Source organism: Lynx rufus, unplaced genomic scaffold, assembly GCF_022079265.1.
Source record: "Lynx rufus isolate CCGP_SWC_20201006 ecotype Redwood Valley unplaced genomic scaffold, mLynRuf1.p SCAF_11, whole genome shotgun sequence".
Taxonomy (NCBI): domain Eukaryota; kingdom Metazoa; phylum Chordata; class Mammalia; order Carnivora; family Felidae; genus Lynx; species Lynx rufus.
This window is the reverse complement of record NW_025814825.1, coordinates 35,631,048-35,657,069: the sequence shown is the minus strand read 5'-3', so window position 1 is coordinate 35,657,069 and position 26,022 is coordinate 35,631,048. Positions and strand designations below refer to the sequence as shown.

At 38.3% G+C, this 26,022-nt stretch overlaps 1 protein-coding gene across 1 annotated transcript in view; it reads left to right on the top strand.

Moving 5' to 3' along the window:
* The first annotated feature begins 378 nt into the window (after nucleotides 1-378).
* The window catches only part of NOC3L (NOC3 like DNA replication regulator), a 30,494-nt gene continuing 4,850 nt past the window's right edge, over nucleotides 379-26,022 (top strand). Inside the window, exons 1-17 of the mRNA XM_047073192.1 lie at nucleotides 379-455; nucleotides 1,197-1,404; nucleotides 4,485-4,617; nucleotides 5,640-5,797; nucleotides 6,402-6,455; nucleotides 8,671-8,801; nucleotides 10,616-10,777; nucleotides 10,959-11,052; nucleotides 14,818-14,993; nucleotides 15,385-15,513; nucleotides 19,492-19,623; nucleotides 21,084-21,164; nucleotides 21,481-21,581; nucleotides 24,336-24,408; nucleotides 24,494-24,557; nucleotides 24,694-24,765; nucleotides 25,339-25,520. Coding sequence (XP_046929148.1) covers nucleotides 447-455; nucleotides 1,197-1,404; nucleotides 4,485-4,617; nucleotides 5,640-5,797; nucleotides 6,402-6,455; nucleotides 8,671-8,801; nucleotides 10,616-10,777; nucleotides 10,959-11,052; nucleotides 14,818-14,993; nucleotides 15,385-15,513; nucleotides 19,492-19,623; nucleotides 21,084-21,164; nucleotides 21,481-21,581; nucleotides 24,336-24,408; nucleotides 24,494-24,557; nucleotides 24,694-24,765; nucleotides 25,339-25,520 — 1,959 coding nt within the window. The 5' untranslated portion in view covers nucleotides 379-446. The remainder of the gene's footprint in view (nucleotides 456-1,196; nucleotides 1,405-4,484; nucleotides 4,618-5,639; nucleotides 5,798-6,401; nucleotides 6,456-8,670; nucleotides 8,802-10,615; nucleotides 10,778-10,958; nucleotides 11,053-14,817; nucleotides 14,994-15,384; nucleotides 15,514-19,491; nucleotides 19,624-21,083; nucleotides 21,165-21,480; nucleotides 21,582-24,335; nucleotides 24,409-24,493; nucleotides 24,558-24,693; nucleotides 24,766-25,338; nucleotides 25,521-26,022) is intronic.

Here is a 26,022-nt window from a genome sequence, read left to right as displayed (position 1 = left end):
ATGACGGAAGGATGAGGTAAGCTACGTGATGGTGGCACAACGTGCAGTAAGGTGATTAATAAAAATCAAGCCCTTTCGTTCTGAAGGGTGGAGCCCGACTCCTCCTAGACCGTAAAGGAAATCGGACGAGAGGATAAGAATCACAGACCTTGCGAAGTTCCCCCGGGGCCACCCGCCTTCTGCCAGGGCGTCGCTCAGGGACACTACGCGTTCACGTGCGCTCTCGCCGGCGCGCCACCTACCCGGCGCCGCGAGAGGGCGCGCGGCTGAAGCTGGGTGCGGAAGTCCCGCCCCCATTTCCGGAGGCGGAGGATGGGGAGGAGCCAGCGGTAGCTTCCGCCTTGCGCAGTGTCCGGGTTTGGGCACGTGTGTTACCTCCTCGGGTTTTGTGGATTACCTTTATTCCCGGTGAAACTGCAGGGCCGGAACTCCCTTCGTATTTAAGGATGAAGGCGGTGAGTGTCCTGAGAAGCCAGGTCTCCGCGGTTTAGGGCCCTTTTGGCTGACAGTCTCCGCGTGATGTAGTTTTGGCGCGGGTTTTTGTTCTGTTGGGGGCGGTGGCCTAGATTCGGGGCTCCCTTCTGGTTCTGTGTGCTGTCCCGGCCCTTAGATCTGGTGCGTCCTTCATTGCCCACTGTGCGCGTGGTTGGCTTCAGGGGGCCGCGATGAGACAGGCACGGAGTCTTGTTTCTGTAGGGTGTCGGACATTAAAGGGTTCTTCGAGACTGTCTTTCGAATCCCTTATTTTACGGTTGAGAAACAGGGTTCTGCTCTCAGTGAGTTTATAATGTGTGTTATGGGACTCGACATGAGTCCCATTTTTTCTCCTAAAGGGTAAGGAGTTAGGAAAGTAAGTGATTTGCCCCGGTTCTTGGAGAAAATGAGGGCTGAGATTTGGATTTCTGAATGAGGGGTTACCAGCAAATGTTGGAATCCAAAGACCCGAATTCTGTTTTTTCCTTTTTAGTTTAGGGGTCTTTGACAAGTCATATAATCTCAGCCTTAGCTTCTTAATCAGTAATTTGAAGGTAACAGCAATCACTCCTTAACTTGGCTTTTGAAGAGGATACATATGTTGGAGAACTTTGCGGAGAGTAAACCGATCTATGAATGTCACTTATTTTAAAGATAACATTTTGCTGTGAGTATGCAATTTAAATTTCTGGGTGTGCAGTACTCCTGTTACTGTTTTCTAGAGAAGAAATAAAAAGCAGATCCCAAGCTTTCGGAAGTTGCTGAAAACTAGTAAAGTGAAACTTGAAAACAAGCTAAAAAATAAGCAATTTAAACAACAAAGCACTCTCAAGAAGTACCGAAAAGAACAGAGGAAACTAAGGCAAGCTGTAAAAGATGCTGTGTCTAAGAAACCGATTCCACTGGAAGACCCAAGGGAAAAACAACCAGGTAATTGTGAAAGCATTCATGTACTGTAGTTTCCATTGAGTTTTTCTTTTTTTTTAATTAAAAAATTTTTGTTTAATATTGGTTATATATTTTGGGAGAGGGAGAAAGAGAGCACAAACGGGGAAGAGGCAGAGAGCCGAGACAGTCTGAAGCAGGTTCCAGGCTCTGAGCTGTCAGCACAGAGCTGGTTGGGGGCCCAAACCTACTAGCTGTGAGATCTTGACCTGAGCCAAAGTCGGATGCTCTACTGACCGAACCATTCAGGCACCCCACTATTGATTTTTTCTAAAATGTTCTTCATAGAGGCACCTGGGTGTCTCAGTTGGTTGGGCGACCGACTACGGCTCAGGTCATGATCTCGCAGTTTGTAGGTTCAAGCCCGGCGTCGGGCTCTGTGCTGACAGCTCAGAGCCTGGAGCCTGCTTCGGATTCTGTGTCTCCCCCTTTGTCTACCCCTCCCCTGCTCGCTCTCTGTCTCTCTCTGTGTTTCAATAATAAATGAACATTGAAAGAAAAAAAAAACAAAATGTTTTTCATGAAACAACATTGCTTTCTAGTAATCGCTGTTGTTTTCAGATCTTCCTAAGAGTAGGTAAGGATAGTGGTCCTATATGCTTTATCAGTCCATTTGGGAAAACGTTTCAATATAGTATTCATTGTGAGAAGGAGATAGTCTCTGCTTTTAGTTTGTCTAGAAAGGAGATCAAGAAGACTTGGGAAAACAAGCAGATTAGCTGTGTAAATAAATGTTGGGGAGCATGCCAGTGCTGCCACTTTCCCATTCACTGGCAGTTAGCTAAGGTAAGAACATAGCTTTCTCTGGAGCATTCTTCACAGTGTTGCCAAAGTTCACTTAGTTTTCTAAACTTCTGACTTTCTTTTCATTTGGAAACTTGGAGTGAAATTGAGCTGTAACTGACAGGGTTATTCTTTTGTAAAATTATCCAAGAACTTCAAGTACTCAAAACAGGTAAGGAACATGGCCATTTTGAGTCAGACAGGTTGTTCTACAATGTTACTGGTACTTTCAGGGTATTCATATTTGAGTGTATCTGACTAGTCAGTCTTCCCATGTACATCTACATCTCATTCTCTTAATCCTGACCTATTTAGTTTGATCTTTTGGCTACATATTATTGTGATGTATAAAAGGTCATTGGGCTGGAAGTCAGGAAACTTGGGTTTCTCTCTCTCTTTTTTTTTTAAAGATTTTATTTTTAAGTAATCTCTATACCCAACATAGGGCTTGAACTTAAAACCCCAAAATCAAGAGTCACATGCTCCCCTGACTGAGCCAGCCAGGTGCCCCTTGGGTTTTCTTAATTTTGTTACTAGGAAAGTGGCCTAAGTTAGTCACTTAATCTCCAGGCACTTCATCTGTTTAAAAAAAAAAAAAAAAAAAGCAATGGTTGAGTTAGATGCTTTTTAGGATCTCTTCTATGTAAATTTCAGTAGAATTTTAAAAATGTGTTAATAGTTACATATAAAAAGCAAAATATTCATTTTTACATGTTGAGCATCTAAATGAAGTCTGTCAGGCAGTTGGGTATAAGAGTATAAGGTTCATGTGAAATATCTGGGCTAGAGAGAATAGCTTTGGCAATTATCTGCATATAGATGGTAATTGAAGACTTAGACTTGGGTAAAATCACTGTGAAGACTGTGTAGACTGAGAACAAGAAAACCAAGAAAGAATTTTAAGGAACCCCAGCATTTAAGAAATGGGTGGAGGGGAGGGGTGCCTGGGTGACTCCGTTGGTTACGCATCTGCTCAGGTCATGATGTCATGGTTGGGGAGTTGGAGCCTCCTGTCGGGCTCTGTGCTGACAGCTCGGAGCCTGGAGCCTGCTTCAGATTGTGTGTCTCCCTCTCTCTTTGCCCCTCCCCTGCTCACACTCCGTCTCTCTCTCTCTCAAAAATAAATAAACATTAAAAAAAAAAAAAAAGAAATGGGTGGAGGAATATGTAATGGGATTTGAGGAGGAGCCAGAGAATTAGGAAGAAAACCAGAACTGTATAGTGTCTTAGAAATCAGAAGAAGAGTGTTTCAAGAAAGAAGGAAGGTCTTTATGTCCAACATGAAATACTCTACAAAATAGTTAATGTTGAAAAACAAGGTGAAAAGTAATGTGTATTGATGTTTTCACTTAATTGTAATTATAGGCTATCACCACATGTATGAGATGCTTATGCCATTTGAATAAAAAGGAGAAAAGTATATATTTATAAACTCATATTCACTATCACAGAATAAGATTTTAAGAAAATAAGTGGATTTTCCTTTGACCAATAGTCTTCCTGTTAGGAATCAACCTATGATTATATTTGAAAAAAATTGCCAAGAATATATTTCCAAGCATGCTCAATGCAACATTATTAGTAACAGCAAACAAAGAAATAAAAATGCCCCCATGATCAAAAATTGAAAATAAAATGTTCTCCCACAGGGAATTGTTAAATGACGTAGATGTTGTTTACCTATGGTGAAATACTATACGGGTGTTAAGACAAGACAGTTTTATTTGTATGATCCACATAATCTACGTAACGAAGTAAAATTGACAAATTGCCCACTGGACCATGACTTCACCCATCTTAAAATGCTAATATAAAGAAGTTAACAGATTAGAGAATTTGAAGGGCTAAGGGGGAGAGGGCTTCAATGACAGAATAAGGCAGGAGAAAGCAAGAAGGTGTGGGATGTGGCCTGTGGAGGGGGTGACTGAAGTGGAATGGAAATGAAAGTCATTGGGAATCAGAAGGAGGGAAATGGCTAAATCACTGGTTCTCCCATGCTCTGAAAGACATTGCAGAATGTGTGGAGGCATTTTAATTTTTGGTTATTACAGTGACCTGGGAAGGCTCCTGGCATTTAGATTTCAGGGATTGGAGATGCTAGGATTTTGCCTAGCTCAGGACTGTAAAACAAAGAACTGTCCTGCCCACTGTGTCATTAGTGCTTCCATTTAGAAACACTGGGCAAAGGTACTAGAAAAACCTAAACTTTTCCTCTTGTTGACACAAAAACACAGAGTTCTGTGCTTCTAATAGTTGTTTCTGATTTTGTTGTATTGGAACAGGTAAAAGGATTGAGAGGGAAGAGGAGGAAGAAGAGGAAGCCCTTCCTTTAGATATGATGGATGAAGATGACTTACAGTTAATGAGAGACTTAGGACAAAGAGCATCTTTTCTAACAAGAGATCTTTCTTCTAGGTAATACTTCATTTAGATTATAATCATTCATGTCCTTTTAGTGTTAAAAACTTGGTTCTGGATTTTACGTAGGTGTTTAGTACAAGATGTTCAGCTCAGAACACAGTATTTGCAAAGAGTAAACCTTGTGACTTGGTTTATTTCCTAAATTAAGGAAGTTCATGAATAAAACAAACTGGCCTTATTTAGTGTATATCTTTATTTCTTTTTAGTCTGGATAGTGAAGTAGAGTGCACTGGGGAAGAATGCAGCTCTGTGTTTGGGGAATTGGCAGAACAGTCCTGAGTTCTTAATCCTTGTTGCCCTGTTAGGTAGGTATTATTCCCATTTACAGAGGAAACTGATGCTTCCTGCAATCATAAGCAGTGGATCTGAAATTTAAACTTAGATCTTTCTTTAAAATTTTTTCTTTTTTCAACGTTTATTTATTTTTGGGACAGAGAGAGACAGAGCATGAACGGGGGAGGGGCAGAGAGAGAGGGAGACACGGAATCGGAAACAGGCTCCAGGCTCTGAGCCATCAGCCCAGAGCCTGACGCGGGGCTCGAACTCACGGACCGCGAGATCGTGACCTGGCTGAAGTCGGACGCTTAACGGACTGCGCCACCCAAGCGCCCCTAAACTTAGATCTTTCTAACTCTTCTAAGTCCATGTTATGGTCTGAAGGTTTTTGGGAAAGTAAAATAGCACGATACCACCCTTGGCTCTGTGGAATAGTCTTCAAAAAGAATCTGCTGTAACCCACTTGTTTGCATCTGAAGGAAAAAATTAGATCCAGTCATAGTTTGAGTCTCTGTGGTACGGTACTATACTATACAATAGTACTATGCTATACAATACAGTACTATACAATTCATTTATTCATTTTCTATTTGAGTGCCTGCTGTGTGCCTGGTCTAGGTGCTAATATCTGTATACCTCTTGGAGGTTTGGCTAGTAGTGTATTTTCTGTACTTCTCTACTGGTCTCTAGGTTCCATTTGTACATTAAAGCTGGAATTTTCTTTTCTTTTTTCCCTGCAGTGAACCTGTTCATGTCAAGAAACGAAAGCATGAGCGTATTATAGAAAAATATGAAAAAATACCAAGAACTCTGCAAACTGCACCGGAGAAGGAACTGATTCACTTGCTTCCTATCAAGGATAAAAGTGGTATAATCCCACAGACCAGGGAGAAGCCAGGTGAATCCGATTAGCCAGTAGATTAGTAAAAATTATAGCTGCTTACTAATATTAACACAATTTTTTTTTTTCAAGATTTAATTTTCTTTTTACTTTCACCCATACCTACAAAGTAGGGGTAGCTGCAATTAGTCACAGAGCAAGCCTGAGGATTTTAGCCAGAAATACAGATGATTATCTCAGATGATGTCTATTGTACCATGAGTATAGCTGAAGCTACTATATTGAGGTGATTTTCTTTTCAGGGTTTTTCTCACCAAATACTATTGTTTCTAAAATTAGAGCACATAATAGTCATCCTTTTTTAGCCCCTTTTTTTTTTACCTGTATCTTTTTTTCTTACAAAATAAAACATAGGAAAGTCTAGAAATCAAAGTTGCAAAGTCATGTGGTTTATCACAAAAACACGCCCATATAACTACCATCCAGGCAAGAAATAAATGCTGCCAGCACCCAGAAACTTTCTTTGTGCTCCCCTAAATCACTAGTTGTTCCCTCCTCACGAAAGTAACTACTTTCCAGAGTTTTATGGTAATCTCTTTCCTTTGTAGTTTTATCGCTGAAGTAAATTGTCACATTTTTAATGCACGTATTTTCCATGTAGTTACTGACAATAACCAAGATGAAGAGGATGAAGAAGAGATGGAACTTGAGGAAGGTAATGATGTGTCTTTATAATTACTAAATTGTTAATTGAGAATTACAGTTTTTTGCTTAATAGTAAATATGACTCAATTTTAGAAAAAGTCTGGAACTGTGCATTTTAGAGTACTGGTCATTTCAAAGTCATTTTGAGCATTTTCCCACTTGTTGAAAGTCTCACCTTGTGGAATTTGATTCTTTGTTGCTCTTTATTGTGGAAAATTTTATGCAGTTATGTTTGTAATGTCTAGGCATGCATGAAGAGTCTCATAAGTGATTACTGTTTGAATCCTTTTTAATTTCAAGTGAAAGACCTGCCTATAAATAATTATGAACTTTTAGCTTTAAATTAGAAATGATTCTGTGGTATGAAACCATTTCACTTCTTTATTAGATCAATTATCCTTATATGTGTCGGCTTTAGGCCTTTGAATGTGGGTTTCTAACAGCTAAGACCATTGCAATCAAAGTTAAACTGAAAGAACATATTTTATTGTTTGAAATTCTCTGTTTAGAATTTGTGATAGAACAAGCTGGTTAAATTTTACCTTTGCTTAGCCAACCTCACTTATAGTGTAAAGGAGATAACAGGTCAACTGTTTAACTGTTTCCAGTCACTCTTCCTAGGGTTACAGATTATGCTTGTGTGTTTGTTCAATCTAGTTCCCTAGGAATTTCTTTTCTAAAAGTGGACATATTTTCTGTAGTGCAGAGGACTGTATAGAGTTGAAAATAAGGCTGTACTTTTCTAAATTTTATTTTTTTTAATTAATATTTTCTTTAGAGAGAGTACAAGCATGGGAGAGGGACAGAGGGAGAGAGAAAGAGAGTCTTAAGCAGGCTCCATGCTCAGTGCAGAGTGCAACATGGGGCTCGATCCCATGACCCTGGAATCATGACCTGAGCTGAAATCAAGAGTTGGATGCCCAACTGACTGAGCCACCCAGGCGCCCTTCTGTACTTTTTTGAAAACGAAATCAGATTTCTTTTTCCTTTAATTAATAGGAATTATGCATAGTAGTTAAGAATATGGGCTCTCATGGGGCGCCTGGGTGGCTCAGTCAGTTAGGGTCTGACTTCAGTCCAGGTCACGATCTCACAGCTCTGTGCTGACAGCTTGGAGCCTGCTTCATATTCTGTGTCTCCATCTCTCTCTCTCTCTCTCTCTCTCTCTCTCTCTTTCTCTCTTTCTCTTTCTTTCTCTCCCCCTCCTCCCCCCACTCACTCATGCTCTATCTCTCCTTCAAAAAAAAAAAAAAAAAAAGGGGCGGTTGGGTGGCTCTGTTGGTTGAGCATCCGATTTTGGCTCAGGTCATGATCTCATGATTCATGGGTTCGAGCCCTGCATCAGGCTTTGTGCTGACAGCTCAGAGCCTGGAGCCTTCCTTCTTCAGATTCTGTGTCTCCCTCTCTCTCTGCCCCTCCCCTGATCGTACTCTCTCTCTCAAAAACAAATAAACATAAAAAAAAATAATAAATTAAAAAAAAAAAGAATATGGGCTCTCTAGTCAGACCACCAGGTTTGAATTCCATTTCTGCCAGGTTTATGAGTATAAGCAAATTACTGTCCCTTTGCCTCATTTTCTGTGTACAGAATGGGTATGATGATTGTACCTGCCTCATAAACTTTTTTTTTTTTTAAATTTTTTTTTTTTTCAACGTTTATTTATTTTTGGGACAGAGAGAGACAGAGCATGAACGGGGGAGGGGCAGAGAGAGAGGGAGACACAGAATTGGAAATAGGCTCCAGGCTCTGAGCCATCAGCCCAGAGCCCGACGCGGGGCTCGAACTCACGGACCGCGAGATCGTGACCTGGCTGAAGTCGGACGCCCAACCGACTGCGCCACCCAGGCGCCCCTCTCATAAACTTTTTTTAAAGTTTATTTATTTATTTTGAGAGAGAGCGTATTGTGGATAAGGGGCAGAGAGAGAGGGAGAGAGAGTTCCAGGCAGTCTCTGCAGTGCAGAGCCAGACACGAGGCTCAAACTCACAAACCATGAGATCATGACCTGAGCCGAAACCAAGAGTTAGTTGCTTAACTGACTGAGCCACCCAGGCGCCCTGCCTCATAGTATTTTTGAGAGGATATGTAGTAATCTTGGCCCATGGCAAGTGTCCAATAAAAGTTATCATTATTATTGTGTATTACTATAAGAAAATTACTCTGTTGATGAACTTTCTTGGGTACTTGTAAATAAATGTTTAAGAGGGAAGCCTAATTTGTTTCAGAGATCATTGAAGATCCCATTCGAGAACTGACATTAGAAGAACATTTAATTGAGAGAAGGAAGAAACTACAGGAGAAGAAAATGCATATTGCAGCCTTGGCGTCTGCCATATTATCAGACCCAGAAAGTAATGTAAGTAGTGTTCATTTCTTTGGGCTTTTCATGTTAGATATGTTGTAAATATCTAATATCTTAAGATCCCTTTATTACCTGTAAGCACACACAAGAAGGGAAAGCATTAAAACACCGTGACTGCTGTGGTGCCTGCTTGGCTCAGTCAGTTAAGCATCCGACTTTGGCTCAGGACATGATCTCATGGTCTGTGCCAACAGCTCAGAGCCTGGAGCCTGCTTCAGATTCTGTGTTTCCCTCTCTTTCTGCCCCTGCCTCGCTCATGATTTGTCTCATTGTCTGTCTCTCTCAAAAATAAACATAAAAACAAAAAACACCACGGGGACTGAGGTGTAGAATAAGAGTAGGCAGAACTTTAGACTAATCCTACATCTGAACCTAATTTTTTCTGTAATCTTAGAAAAACCACAAACTCTCTGAGTCTTATTTTCCTCCTCTCTAAATGAAGATATGGGGCTTAATATTGTAACTCTTAAAGAGGTACGTGTAAAAATTAATTGGATGAGGGAGAAGGAACCTACTTGCAAATTTGTTTGACTGATTGGTAGAACTTGTAATAAGGAACATGCCTCACAAAAGTCAGGGAGATTAGTTCAGGAGTACTTGAAGTGGAAAATATTTTAGGTGAAATAGACCAGAGAGTTACAATGAATTATCAGTGGGCCATGGGAACAGTGGTGATGATGGTCATAGTTATAACATATGGACTCAAGAAACCTTGAGTACTGTTAGACTTTGGGTAAATCCTTTTACCCAAGACTCGTTTTCTTCATCTCTAAAAAGAAGATGGTACCTATTTTAAAACTTTGTTGTGAGGATGAAATAATCATATATACATGAAGTCATGTAAAGTGGTACTATTATTCCTGTTATATTGGAGTCCCCAGCATCCTACTGTGAATTTGTTTATTGAACAATAAAGTAGATTATTTCCATTTGTAGCAAAAAATCTTCCATCTGGTTACATTTTGGAGTAGTACTTGTTTTTCTTTAAAAAAGTTGGGGGAAGACCTGGAGCAGAAATGGGGATGGAAATTTGGAATATTTCTCACCTGCATGCTCTCATTTCATCATTATAAAACCATAAAGACAAGAACTGTTGATCTTATTTTACAGCTGAAAAATTGCATCTTAAAAAATTCAAGTGATTTGTTACAATTTTAAGAGGCACTGGATTGGAACCTGGGTCTTTCAGGTCTGGAGCCCCAGGCTCACACAAGTTAGGGATAGCAAATAGGTAGTAGCATATGTATCCTACTCCCTGCTGTGGCAGTCATTGCTAACCAAACAATGCTGCTTGTCAAGGTATCTAGCAGGCAATAGTAGTTTAGCAAAGCAAGCACATTCATTGAAACCAAGTTTTTACTTCTGTATTACTTCATACAAATGATTTTTGAAAGGGTCTTGTTGAAGCTGAAGTTAATATGGACACATTATCTTTAATTCCTGATTAATTTGTGTAGATGTGATTAATATATTTGGTGTGTAACATTTTAATTTATTTCAAAAAGTGTTTTTAGGGAAACAGGACATACGCTTTAAGAAAACCCAATGAAAGAATTTCAAAGAATAGGCAAATTAATAAATATAAACTATTTTTTAAGTCTGTCTCTTCTAACTACTTAACAAAAGTATGATTAGCCTTAGTGATTTATCTTTTGGTAATGTGAACAGTATCTGGAGTCGCGTATGGCTTGACTAGACCCCATGAGTCATTGTGTGGATTCTACTTGTGCCAGATGTGAGGCTGTTGTCTTTTGTTCATAATTGTTTTGCTGTGGTTACTCTGACCTTATAAGTTATTTCTTTAACAGATTAAAAAATTGAAAGAATTACGTTCCATGCTGATGGAACAGGATCCTGATGTGGCTGTTACTGTTCGAAAATTGGTGATAGTTTCCCTGATGGAGTTATTTAAAGATATTACTCCTTCATATAAAATACGACCCCTCACAGAGACAGAGAAATCTACCAAGGTAATGCTGGATACAATTACTGCACAAAATAAGCTGGACATTTTGGGGAGCTGGAGATGGGAGAAATAGTTTGTTTTGTTTTTATAGGACTGGGTACATACCAGGCATTCATGTTTTGTGCTAATTTAAGGATTTTAATATCTTGATTTTAAAAAATGATTGGTCTTTTTGGTCTTTTCAGATTCGCAAAGAAACCCAAAAGTTAAGAGAATTTGAAGAAGGCCTGGTTAGCCAATATAAATTTTATTTGGAAAATCTGGAGCAAATGATTAAAGGTATATTAATTTTATTTTTTAATTTTTAAAATTACATCCCAATTAGCATATAGTGCAACAGTGATTTCAGGAGTAGATTCCTTAATGCCCCTTACCCATTTAGCCCATCCCGCCTCCCACAACCCCTCCAGTAACCCTCAGTTTGTTCTCCATATTTATGAGTCTCTTCTGTTTTGTCCCCCTCCCTGTTTTTATGTTATTTTTGTTTCCCTTATGTTCATCTGTTTTGTCTCTTAAAGTCTTCATATGAGTGAAGTCATATGATTTTTGTCTGACTAATTTCACTTAGCATAATACCCTCCAGTTCCATCCACGTAGTTGCAAATGGCAAGATTTCATTCTTTTTGATTGCCGAGTAATACTCCATTGTGTGGATGGATGGATGGATGGATGGATGGATAGATAGATAGATAGATATGCCACATCTTCTTTATCCATTCATCCATCGATGGACATTGGGCTCTTTCCATACTTTGGCTATTGTTGATAGTGCTGCTATAAACATGGGGGTGCACGTGTACCTTCGAAACAGCACACCTGTATCCCTTGGATAGATGCCTAGTAGTGCGGTTGCTGGGTCATAGGGTAGTTCTATTTTTAGTTTTTTGAGGAACCTCCATACTGTTTTCCAGAGTGGCTGTACCAGCTTGCATTCCCAAAACATATTTTTAAAGTATGTAACATACTGAGCTTTGTTCAGGAAGGTGAGTTCTATATTCTGTGCTCTGTGGTGAGAGTCACTGTAGTGTATTGTCAAGAGCGGAGTCTAGAGTCTGATTTCTTGGGTTCAAATCCAGGCTCACCACTTGTTACCCATGTCATGGGCAGATCACTTAATCTCTGTGCTTCTGTTTTTCTGTTTATAAAATGGGAATAATAGTACTTCATAGGGTTGTTGTGAGAAGTAATTTATTACTAAAAGGTGCTTTGAGCTGTGCCTGCCTGTAAAGGCACTGTATTTGATCAGCTATTAGCGTTATTGTTGCTGCAGTCCTTTCCCTTGTGTTACAGGTTTTTTTTGAATTTGTGAATGGTTGGAATTTATTCTGCTGGCTTTTATTTGGAGAGGGTAGTTAGGGGAGAAGGGTGACTTGGAAGTGGATGAAATTAGTGCCTTGAAAATGGACTTAGAGGTCAGTCATACTGGATGATAAACTCTTCCCTCAAACCCTTATTCTCTTTCTCTTCAGAAAAGGAAGGGCATAGGAAAAATTGGAGCATGAATGGAGAAGGAATTCGGTTGCCTAGGCCAGGTGCTTTCACTTGAGTCATTTGAGCTCCTTCACTCAGTGCTGGGCCTACAGATCACCCCGATGCTGTCACAGCTGGAATGGGACTACTGAATCCTGTTGGCCCAGTAAGGACTGGGAGTGTAGTGGAAGTAGGGGAGGGTGCCATAGATGTTGGTTCTATGCTCTGGCAGCCCAGCTGGAGCCTACTTAATAGCATATATTGTATGGCCTGGGAACTTTATGTAGACCAGCATTGTCCAGTGGAAATGAGACACATATGTCATTTAAAAAAATGTGTAACCGCACTTAAAAATAAAAGCAGTATGTAACCACACTAAAAAAAAAAAAAAAAGTAATAAGCTATACTATGTGTATATACAAATTATTTGAACGTGTAATCCAAAAAATTTTTTTGTGAAGATTATTTGAGAGAGAGCACATGTACGCATGAGTGGGAGAGGGGCAGAGAGAAGGTGAGAGAGAGAATCCCGAGGTGCTGATAGGTGCTGTCAGCACAGAGGATCTCGAACTCATGAACTGTGAGATCATGACCTGAGCCAAAACCAAGAGTTGGTTGCTTAAGTGACTAAGCCACTCAGGTGTCCCAACATGTAATAAATTTAAAAAATCAGTAAGGGGGGCGCCTGGGTGGCTCAGTCGGTTAAGCCGTCCGACTTCGGCTCAGGTCACGATCTCGTGGTCCGCAAGTTCGAGCCCCGCATCGGGCTCTGGGCTGATGGCTCAGAGCCTGGAGCCTGCTTCCGATTCTGTGTTTCCCTCTCTCTCTGCCCCTCCCCCATTCATGCTGTGTCTCTCTCTGTCTCAAAAGTAAATAAACGTTAAAAAAAATAAAAAATCAGTAAGGTATCTTAATTCTTTTTTTGGAACTAAGTTCAAAATCTGGTGCATATCTCACACAGCACATCTGAATTTGGACTGGCCACATTTCACGTACTCAATTATCAAATGTGGCTAGTGGCCTCTGTATTGCACCATGCAGGTCTGGGCCTTTTCTGAGCAGCTTGAACCATTATGAAGTCCTCTTTTTTAAAAAAATTATTTATTTTTGAGAGAGAGAGCGAGCACAAGTGGGGGAGGGACAGAGAGAGAGGGAGACACAGAATCCAAAGCAGGCTCGGGGCTCCAGGCTCTGAGCAGTTAACAGAGGGCCCGATGCAGGGCTTGAACCCATGAACTGCGAGATCCTGAACTGAGCTGAAGTCGGACACTCAACTGACTGAGCCACCCAGGCGCCCCTATGAAGTCATCTTTTTATGTTTAAAAAAAACATGGTAAAATAGGTATAAAATTTATCATAGTAACTATTTTTAAAATGTATTGTGTGGTGGCATTAAGTAAATCCACAGTGTTGTACAACCATCACCACTATCCATCTCCAGAACTTTTCCATCTTCCCCAACTGAAATTTTGTGACTATTAAATATTAACTACCCATGTCCTCTTGCCTCCAGCCTGTGGCAGCCACATTTCTACTTCCTAATTTGAATTTAATGTGGATTTGACTTCTCTAGGAACCTCATAAATGAAATTATACAGTATTTGTCCTTTTGTGACAGGCTTATTTCACTTAGCATAATGTCTTCAAGATTTTTGTAGCATGTGTCAAAATTTCCTCTCTTTTTAAGACAGAATAATATTGCGTTGTATATATATCTTTACCACATTTTGTTTATTCCTCCATTCATTATGAAGTCTCATCAGCTTTAAGTAAATAGAAGATACAGTTCTTAGGAATACGGCCTGTTTAAGGAAAACTCGTATATGTGAGAAGCAAGTTTAAAACAAAGGCACTATCATCCACACTGTCTTTCTTATCTCTGGTTGTATGTGATGTAGAGGAAAGTGTTGAACCTACTCTAGAAAAACCAGCATATTTTTATTTTCAAGATGCTATGTTACAGTAGCAGGCAGAGTATGTATGTAGAAACTTCTAGAAAAGAGGTACTGTGAATCATTGGCTATTTTGAAGGAAAATTTAAATCTCTTCTGGCCCTCCTGGGTAAAGATATCACAGCATCAGCAAGAAGTCAGGAGAAATGATGTGTTGGATTCTCAGAATTTTTGGAACATGGAAGTGACTGGGGCTCAGAATCTGGAACTTGCTCATATTCACCAGCCAGTTAATAGATGACTAGGATTTGAACCCAGGCTTCTTGACTTGTAGTCTAGTGTTTTGGGGGAAATCTGGTAGAGCCCATCCCAAGGATTCTTTTAAGGCATTCAGTTCCCTGTCTTCCCCTACCCCCTTTATCCCTGAGGTCTTTTTTCCCTAATGATACATCTTTTAATATATATGGAAAGCCAAGGTTCGTAACATTATGTTAGAGTCAGACCATGGATGATGGCAGATAAATTTTAATGGTAACATTTATACTCGTGTCTCAGACACAATTCATTTAAGAATTTGTCCAGTGTATTGAGTTGTTGTGTTATTGCATATTACTGTAAAAGAAAGCTAATTAGTTGAAGTTTAAATCAATGAGTGAAGTAACTACATTTATCTTTTGATCAGATTGGAAGCAAAGGAAACTGAAGAAAAGTAATGTAGTTTCCTTAAAGGCATACAAAGGACTGGCAGAAGTGGCTGTGAAGAGCCTGTGCGAGCTGTTGGTGGCGCTGTCTCATTTCAACTTTCACAACAACATCATTGTACTGATTGTCCCTCTCATGAATGACGTGTCAAAATCGGTGGGTTGCTTTAAGTGATTGTTGTTGTTGGCTTTGTGATTATTATTATTTTTTCTCTTTCAGAATTCTTTTGGAGTTACGATTTATTGCTAACTTAGGGTCACTTTGTTAAATACTGTGTCTAAGAAAATTCTTTAAACAGAAATATAGTGTGGTGGTTCTGAGCAGGAGGCTGGTCTGCCCTCTGGGGATCATTAGGCCGCGTCTGCTCACAGTTTGTCACAACTGCCTGCCGTGGCTACTGCTGGCATCTAGCGGGTCAGGGCTGGGGCACTTCTAAACACCCCACAATGCACAGGACAGCCCCCCACAGTGAAGAATCGTCCGGCCTAAAGTGTCAGTGGTGCCAAAGTTGAGAAACGCTGGCTGAGTGTAACATTTTATTTTTCAGATATCTGAAATGTGTTGTGAGGCAGTAAAGAAACTGTTTAAACAAGATAAATTAGGCCAAGCTTCCCTTGGTGTAATTAAAGTGATTTCTGGTTTTGTGAAGGGCAGAAATTACGAAGTTAGACCAGAGGTAAGCCTTTCTTTTCTTTGCATTTTGTTTTTAAATTACAACAGTTAATGAAGAATTTTATTCTTTGTAGAAGTGTATAAAGTAGAAAACTCACCAGTTACCAGGTGTAACTACTCTTAACAATTTGGTATGTATTCTTCTAGATGTTTTTCTATATAGATATAAACATATCTATTTGTTTATATGTATTTTTGCCATCCATGGAAGAACGTTCTCGATCCCAAGATTATAGATTCTGTCCATCCAGAAGAGTGTTAATTTTTATATTTAAACATTTAATCCATCTGACATCTTTATGTGTGTGGATGGTATGATTGCAGATCTGATACGTATATACTTCTTGAAATGGATAGCCAGTTATTCCAATACCACTTCCCTTTTGCTACTGATATAAATGCTGCGTTTATTTTACATTAAATCTCTACACAAAATTTTATTTCTCAACTTTCTGTTCTGTTGATTCAGTAAATCCCCTACATGTAACATACTGCTTTTAGTAACCGGAGCTTTATATTTATCGTATATAGTATACAGTTCATCTGTAGGATGGTACTGATCAAAATGGGCATTACTGATAAAAGGCACGGACCTTTTTTTCCTCCAGAATATTTTAAATTACTTTTATGTATTATTTTAAATGGAATTTAGAATGAAGGTTGTTTTTTTTTTTGTTTGTTTGTTTGTCTTTTTAGCTTCCTTTTCCTGAAATAGTCTACACAGAATCTGATTGGAACTGATTCAAAGTGTAGATTAGTTTGGGAGAATTAAAATAGTTAAAGAATCAGTTTTTTTTCTATTTACGAATATGTATCTTGCCATTTATTTAAGGCTTCTTTTATGTCCTTAACTGAAATTTTATAGTTGTCTTTATTTGGGTCTTAGATATTTTTATTAACTTCATTTTTAGTCCTATAGTTTTGATTGTTAAACTGATGTTTTCTAGAACTGTTTTATTCCCTAATTTTAAGTCTTTCTTTGCTGTCTAATCCCTTTCATTTCTCAGAGCTGATAATTTTAGTTGGACAGCTAAAATAAATATTGGGCTTAAATAAATACTCAGAACTGTAGAGTAATCAGATACTAAGACTTGAACATGAAACTTGCCCATAGGGAAACACTTCCATTTTAGTGATGCTGTAATATAAACCACATCCTTTAATTTGTTGGGTGTTTGTTTTTGTTTTTTGTATTTTTTTGTATATATTTAGGTTGTATGATGTGATTTTTTTTTTTTTTAAGATTACACGACATGATGATTTAGTATACTATATGTTGTGAAATGATTACCACAGTCGAGTTAATTAACACATCTGTAGTCTCTTAATCTTTTTTTGTGAGAATACTAAAGATTTACTCTTAGTAAATTTCAAATTATACAATATTATTAACTATAATTACTGTGCTGTAAATTAGATCCTCAGAGCTTACTCATAACTGAAAGTTTGTATCCTTTGACATTTCCTCACTTCCCCCATTTCCTGGCAACAGCTGTTTTTAGTACGCATTTGACTTTTTTTAGATTCCACATATAAGTAAGAGCATACAGTATTTGTTTTACCATGTCTGGCTTAATTCCCTTAGTGTGATGTCCTCTGGGTTCATCCCTGTGGTGACAACTGTCAGGATCCTTTTTAGTGGATGAGTAACGTTTTATTGTATGTGTATGGCACAGTTTCTATATTCATTGATTTGTTAGTGGACATATAGGCTGTTTCCATATCTTTGCTGCATGTTGTGAGTAATGCTGCAGTGAACATGGGGGTGCAGATATCTCTTTGAGATACTGATTTCATTTCCTTTGGATATGTCCCCAAAAGTGGGATTGCTGGATCATAGGATAATTCTGTTTTAATTTTTTGAGGAGTTTCCATGCTGTTTTCCATGGCTGTACCAATTTGCATTCCTGTCAGTAGTATACCAGGGTTTCCTTTTCTTCATGTCCTAATACTTGTTTTCTCTTATCTTTTTTTTTTTTTAAGTTTATTTAAGTAATCTCTACACCTAATGTGGGGCTCAAACTCGACCCCGAGATCCAGAGGTGCATGTTCCTCTGAATGAGCCAGCCAGGTGCCCCTATTAGCTTTTTGATAATAGCCATTGTAACTGGTGTGAGGTGATATTTCATTGTGGTTTTGGATTGCGATGATTAGTGCTGTTGACCACCTTTTCATATGTCTGCTGGGCCTTTGTTGTATGTCTTCGGAAACTGGTCTTTTGCCTATTGTTTAACTCGGGTATTTGTTTTTTGCTGTTGAGTTGTAGGAGTTTCTTGTATATTTTGGATATTAACTCCTTGTTAGATATGTGGCTTACAGATATTTTCCCCCATTCAGTAGGTTGCCTTTTCATTTTGTTGATGGTTTCTTTTGCCTGCAGGAAATGTTTCGTTTAATGTAGTCCCACTTGTTTATTTTTGCTTTTCTTGCCTGTGCTTTTTGGTCTCTTACCCAAAAAACTCATTGCTGGGACCAATGCCAAGGAGCTTTTCCTTTATGTTTTTTTCTGGGAGTCTTATGGTTTCAGGCCTTATTTTTAAGTCTTTACTCCATTTCAAGTTAATTTTTGTGAGTGGTGTAAGACAGGGCTCCAGTTTCATTCTTTTGCATGTGGATGTCCAGTTTTCTCAACACTGTTTATTGAATAGACTGTCCTTTCTTCATTGTGTATTCTTGGTGCCCATCTGTTAAAGTTTATCATCTTTAGGGGTGCCTGGGTGGCTCAGTTGGTTAAGCGTCCAACTTTGGCTCAGGTCATGATCTCACGGTTTGTGAGTTTGAGCCCTGCGTCGGGCTCTGTGCTGACAGCTCAGAGCCTGGAGCCTGCTTCATATTCTGTGTCTCCCTCTCTTCTCTCTCTGCCCCTCCCCCACTCGCACTCTATCTCAAAAATAAAAACATTAAAAAAAAGTTTTTAACAGAAGTTGACCATCTTTAATGTGGAGTTACTTTATTTTTTATTTGTGAGCAGGTAGAATACCTACAGAATACTCCAACTGATCTTTCTGGTACCTGGGATGACTTCATGTTCACTGTTTATGCTTTTCTTTCTTGTTACCATTCTATGCTGTAAACTGAAATACTTTGCTTTCTTACAAATGTACATATTGGAACATTGGAATAAAACCTATAGTTCTCAAGTGTTTTTTCCAGGAATGCTGCTGTGACTGCAGGAAGTCAGGAGAGTGTTTTCTTCCAGAGAAAATTAGGATTTTGAACCCCTTTTGTCTTTGTGTTTGGATGGTTGCTGTAGTACACAAAACACCAATTACCAAATTTCTGGATTTTTTGAATGGCTTAAGGTAGTAGTTTGCGGTCCCTAGATGAGCATCAGCTGGGAATTAGAAATACAAATTCTAGGGCCCCACTCCAGACTTAGTGAATCAGAAACTCGGAATGGAGCCCAGCTGTTTGTGTTTTAAGTCTTCCAGATGATTCTTATGTTTGCTGAATTTAGAGACCCATTGGCTTAAAGGAAAATAACTAGTCTTAAAATTAATAACATTGGTCTACATGTTTTTTGTTTTGTTTTTAATGGGGGGCAGGAAGCTGAAGATTAGAATTGTTCACTACAAAATGGACGCTGGTTTGGCAAATTAAAGTTGGTTTAGAAATATGTAATTTATATCCTTTCCTCCCATACTGGCCCATACCTTTTTCTGGCCTATCTACTGGTTGTACTCCTATTGACCGATCCTAGGTGATGTGTTCTCTCTTCCTTATACTTCTTACACTGAATACTAATAATGTTATGTGTATTTAGCCAAATACTGCGTCCTTTTAAAGACACAAATTGCCAAATATGTTTAGCAATAACATGATAGTATTTTGTATGAAATGTGATAGAAGATGTATCAGAGTTTTTTTGTTTGTTTGTTTGTTTGCACAAAGGAAGGAATTAACATTGTTAAATGCTTTTCTGTATAAAGGTTTTGAGGGCGATATGAATATTAAGCTGTATATTGTGTTTTCTTCATATTAGATGTTAAAAACATTCTTGTGCTTAAGAATCAAGGAAGTAGAAGTGAAAAAAGATACAGAGGACATTAATAAACCAAAAAAGTTCATGACTTTCAAGGAAAAGAGAAAAACTCTTTCAAGAATGCAGAGAAAGGTTTGCTTGATTTCCTTTTTTGTTTGATTTGAGATTAAAATCATAATGTAGGCACAGGAAGAGATCATAGTTAAATATAGATGTGTTAAAACCTAATGTTTAGAGAATTTTATTTTTTCTACTTCTTGTAAAGAAATGTCTCATTGAATTAACTAAACTAACAGTTTACTGGCAAAAAGAGCAGTAGCTGAAAAAATTTCCTTGCCGTGCTGGCTTTTATTTTTTTGCTCTTTAGATGGTCTTAGATTCATTGTGATACACAGATCCCTTCCTTGGCAGAAAGGTGACATTCATGTAAAGTTGGCAACAGAGTGGATTTTTGTTAATTGAACTATGTTTCTTTATTGGCTTGTATTTGAAACCTAGGTTGAAATTCCAGCCCCTTGTTTATTTAGTGTGAGACCTTGGTAACTTCTTTTTTTATTATTATTATTTTGACAAATGGAGCTAGTAATAGCACCTACCTCGTGGGTCACTCTGCACTTTAATAAGATAATGTGTGTAAAGCACTTAGCAAGTGTGTGACTCTGGGCATACTTTATAAACTTTAATTACCACCACCACCATTGTTATCATTATTGTTTCTCAGAACTTTTCTAAATAGTTTATTAGGGTTATCAAATTGCTTATAAAAACAAAACAAAACATTTTCAGGGATATCTGTCTTTGAATGTGTCTAATAAATTGTGAAAATAGGACAGAAGTACAAAAATAGACTTAATAATTGTAAACAAATGAAGGTAAATATTTTAATTGTTTGTACCATACTATTCTAATATAACTCGGAATCCGTGTTAGGAATAGCATGTATGTAGCTGTGGTGGGGAAACAAAAGATCCACTAAGAACATGGCCGTTAACTCTGCATGCAGGAAGGAAACTCTTCTCAGTCGGTCCCCCTGCGTCTCACACAGCTTAGCAACCATTGTTTGCTGCTCTTACAGCATAAGGAAGTGGAAAAAACTGATATTTTGTTGAATTTCTATATAGTATCTGGTTTTATGCATTGTATGTCAGTGTGTCTAGGGGTATTGCTAATGACTTGTTTCCATGTTACAGATGATTTAACAGTAAGAATTATTTTTATCCCTTTTTTTCCTCTTTTGAAAAAAATGTAAATCGTGGAAAACTACAGAGAGTAGCATATCCCATGTGTCTACCATTCACAATGAGCAAATGTAGTAGACTTACTTCACTTTTGTTCTTGAAAAGAAACCATTAGTGATAGAGTTAGCATCCCCTTTGCTCCTCTCCCCAGTCTTGTTCTGCCTTCCTCTCAGGAGGCAGCCACTGTCCTGAGTTTGGTTTGTGTATGCTTCTTCTCCAGGTCTGTGTAATTGTGCTTATATCTGTGTTCTAGGGTATGTCTTTCAGAATATTTACATATATATGCCTCTCTGAAGCTTGCTTTTTCACTCAGCGCTATATACTCTTACTTATTCTTTCCCTGTTTCTTTCCAGTGGAAGAAAGCAGAAGAGAAATTAGAGAGAGAGCTTCTAGAAGCAGAAGCTTCAGAGAGCACTGAGAAAAAACTTAAACTGGTAGGCAGTTCCACATTCTCTCATGCTTGTAAAATGTTTTGTTAAAGGGTTTTAACTGGAGATTATTGTTTCAATTTGTGGTAGTATAATCTTGGTTTATTTGATGAGGCTTCCGTATGCAAGAAACTGGCATGATCATTGCTGGTCTTAGGAGATCTCAGGGTGTGTACCTTCATTCTGTTTTGAAGCTCCTAAGATTGGATTGTGGAGAGGGTTAGGAAGGGACAAAAAAGGTTTAACTTTGAAAGTCATCTTTCTGGTAACTCAGGAGAAAATATACAACGTTATACTAAAGTCATTTTGTTTCTTCTGCCAGCACACAGAGACTTTGAATATTGTGTTTGTAACCTACTTCAGAATATTGAAGAAGGCCCAGAGGTCACCTCTCCTGCCAGCAGTTCTAGAAGGTCTTGCCAAGTAAGGGCTGTGTAGGTTGAAACCTTTTAGATTCTTCCTAAACCAAGAAAAGCATGAACCTTAAACAAGGTTCACTAATGATGACCCCATGACCTTCTCCGTTCTCTCATTCTTTGTCACCAGCCTTTCCTTGAAACTGTTCCTAACATTTTTTAGTTTTCTCATCTCAAACCTTTTATTTTTTGAATCTCCTTCAGTAATTCCTTCCTTCTGCTTATTAAGTTCTGGGGGTCCCAAAAGTTTATCTCACAGTTCTTTTGTTCCTTTCGCACTGTGGTCAGTTATCCACTGTCAGAGTTTTGAGTGGTCCGTGCAGGCAACTTTTAAGTCTGTTCTAACCCTGCTTGCACCTCATTTCTTGAGTCCTGTCTACTCTTCCTGCAGAGAGAGAGCTTTTGGTATATTCTAGTGAACCTGTTGGGGGATATGAGCTAGAATAATGGTCGTTGTGATGGATTTCCGGTTATTTGAGGTAGTATCCTATAGAACAGTGCAATAGAAATATAATGTGAACTAGGTATGTAATTTAAAGTGTTCAGTTAGCCACATTAAAAAAGTGAAAAGGAATTGGTGAAATTAATTTTGATATATTTTATTGAATCAATTTATCTAAAATATTTTGACATATATTCAGTATTATTAAGGAGTTATTTAATATTCTTTTTTCTTCCATAAAATCTTCAAAAACTGATGTGTATTTTACACTTACAGCGTATCTCAATTTGGACTAGCCCCATTTTAAGTGCCTAATAGCTACATGTGTCTAGTGGCTGTCATTGGACAGTACAGCTTCAGAAATAGGACTGATGGTTAGAAAATAGAGAAGAAGCAAGTTCTGTTTAGTATAAGACATTACTTTCTTTCTTTCTTTCTTTTTTTTTTTTTACTGTTTGTTTATTTTTGAGAGAGAGACAGACACACACAGAGTGTGAGCGGGGGAGAGGCAGAGAAAGGGAGACCCAGAATATGAGGCCGACTCCAGGTTCCAAGCTGTCAGCACAGAGCCTGATGTGGGGCTTGAACCCACAAACTGCAGGATCGGACTGACTGAGCCACCCAGGCACCCCCATAAAGACATTACTTTCTAATGACTGGAGCTATTTGACAGTGGGATTATAAAATTGGGCCTTGTTATTAAAGGATTCAAAGAGAGGGCCTGCTGTTTGTTTTTCAGTGACCAATTGCTTTATTTTAAAAAGTTTTTAGTTATACTTATGTTAAAAATTCAAGTGATGCAGGGGCACCTGGGTGGCTCAGTCAGTTAAGCATCTGACTTTGGTTCAGGTCATGATCTCATGGTTTGTGAGTTCAAGCCTTGCATCGGGGTCTGTGCTGACAGCTTGGAGCCTGGAGCCTGCTTCAGAATCTGCGTCTTCCTCTCTCTGCCCCTTCCCCGCTCACGCTCTGGGTCTCTCTCCTCAAAAATAAATAAACACTTAAAAATTTTTTTAAAAATTCAAATGATGCAGACGAATATAAAATTAAAAATACAGGGTCACCTGGGTGGCTCATTCGGTTGAAGGTCCGACTTTGGCATATCTCATGGTTTGTGAGTTTGAGCCCTGCATCAGGCTTTATGCTGGCAGTGCGGAGTGCGCTTGGGATTCTTGGCTTTCTCTCCTCTCTCTGCCCCTCCCTCTCTCATGCTTTCTCTCTCTCAAGTTAATGAACTTAAAAAAAAATTTATAAGTTCCCTATATCCCTGTATATATTTTCCCTATATATATATATTCCTATATATATATATCCCTATATGTGTGTGTGTGTTGGTCTGTTTTCTGTCACACAGATGGAATCATACTATATGTAATGTTTCATAACTTTTCTTTTTTCATAAAATGGTTACTCTGGGTATCTGTCCATGTTAGCATGACTATATCCAACTTTTTTTTTTCTTTACATTTATAATACTTCATCTTATGAATCAATAATACGTTTATTTGACCAGTCCCCTATGCTGCATTGGAAATACCTTCATGCCCTCATGTGCATATATTGCCAGGTCAAAGGGTCTGCTCATTTTAAATTTTGATAAATATTGCCCAGTTGCTTCCCAAAAAGATTGTACTAGCACAGAGGGAATGTATCACTTCTAAAATTTATATAATGTCAAAGGCTCTTGCACTAATACTGGAGAGATATCTTGACTTTTAAGTACTTTAGTGCCTAGTATTTTATAGTGTACAGAGTGCTCTCACATTTAGTAGATCAGATGATTCTTCCTCTATTATTCTATTGAGTGATTTCAGTTATTTCTAGAAATAGAGTTCCAGGACTGTAAGTGACTTACCTAGGATTGAATAGGTAATTAATTGCAGAGCCTGAACTAGATACTAGACCCAGTATTCTCTCATTTTGTTTTTTGAAGTTTTTGTAGGATCCATATTCCTATAAATAACAGATTTCTTTCCCTTTTCCCGCTCCCCATTTTCCTAGAACCTGATGCTCCTGGCCCTTTTATGAGTTAGAACAGCATGGAGTACTTTCCTTGGGTAGTTGTTTGTTCTTGTTTCATAGGGCAGAAGTATTTCTGAAATATTTTCAGTTTGTTTAGTGCCTCATCTATTTTATGCTGGGTGTTGTCAAAAAGACCAATTTGAGTTAATGAAAAACATCAATAATCACCACCGTCTCCATTGTGACAAACGTTGAAATAAGGAATATTAAAAATATGGTTTTAAAGTCAAATTTAATTTCTGGCTGTTTTATTTCTCTTTTTAGGTCACCCATTAACTAAACTCTGTTTGATTCTAGGTTTGCTCACCTTATAAATGTCGAGTTTTTTGATGATTTATTAGTAGTACTGCATACTCTCATTGAATCTGGTGTAAGTAACTCTGTTAATGAATTACTTTTTAAGATATAAATGGTAATTATTATTCTTAATGTCCCCTTTCTCCCTTTTTTCCAAGGACCTGAGCTATCAAGAAAGCCTTCACTGTGTCCAGACTGCTTTTCATATTCTTTCTGGTCAAGGTAAGATAATTTTCTTTACTTTGGGAGGCTGTAACATACCTAGTTGTTGTTTGTTATAATTTCAAAGGTGACATTCTGAATATTAATCCTTTGGAGGCTATAAAATACCTAATTGTTGCTTGTTATAATTTCAAAGGTGACGTTCTGAATATTGATCCAATGAAATTCTATACACATCTATATAAAACACTGTTCAAGTTACATGCAGGTATGTACGTTTATATATTGTGTGATTTTTTTCTTAATCTTTTTTTTTTTTAAGTTTATTTATTTATTTATTTTGAAAGAGCAGAGGAGGGGCAGAAAGAGAATCCCAAGCAGGCTCTGCATGGTCAGCACAGAGCCCGACTTGGGGCTGGAACTCATGAACTGTGATATCATGACCTGAGCCGAAATCAAGAGCCAGACACTTAACTGACTGAGCCACCCAGATGTCCCTATGTATTGTGTTTTTAATAAATACTTACCTTTTAAGAATATATTGTGACTGGTATTATAGTCCATGAGAAATGAAAAATCAAAATTGGCATATAAAATGGTGGCCTGCTGGTGTCACACATCTGTGTTTAACCTTATGTAGAAGTTGGAGAGAGCATCTGGAATTGACTGGAGATGTGGTACAACCACCGCATTTCCTGAGCAGTCTGGCCCTACTTCGTTAGTTAGGGAAATGATTTGGGACAGGTGATGACAGTTCATCTTGGGTTTTTCTGGAGTGCAGTGAAGTTTTGCAATGAAAAAGCAACGGGAACAGGCCTGACGGGTGTATCTGCTGTCGTAGGTGCTACCAACGAAGGCGTCGAGATTGTACTCCAGTGCCTTGACGTCATGCTAACTAAGCGCAGAAAGCAAGTTTCTCAGCAGAGAGCCCTTGCCTTCATCAAGCGTCTTTGTACCCTCGCTCTTCATGTTCTTCCAAATTCAAGCATTGGCATTTTAGCAACTAACAGAATATTAATGCATGTAAGTAGCCATGCAGACAAATGAGTAGAGCTAAGCTTTGCTGTGTGCAACAACAGTGCTGTCTTGTTTGCATCTTTCTCCCCATTTACATTACTACTGTACTACTGTAATAACAGCAAAATGGCAAAATCCAGTGAGAAAAGAAGTACATAAAATTACAAAAGGAAAGCATTCTCACCCCTGTTGACACTCTTCAGAGATCACTTATTTTTACCATTTGGTGGGTCCTTCCAGCAGACACTTTCATTCATATATAAACACGCCACATGCACACAGACAACACAGCTTTTTTATAGTGTACATTATTGTTCTGCGTGTTTTCTTTAAACACTGTTGATGGACACATTTTTGTGTCCGTACAAATGTAGCTGTAAAGTACATGTTCTTATAGCTCTTCTATAAGCATAAAATCAAAATAAATTTCAATACAGAGAAAAGTACAGAACCCCAATAACATTCTTTACTAAGACTAATTTCATTAATTCTTTTTATGTGACATTTT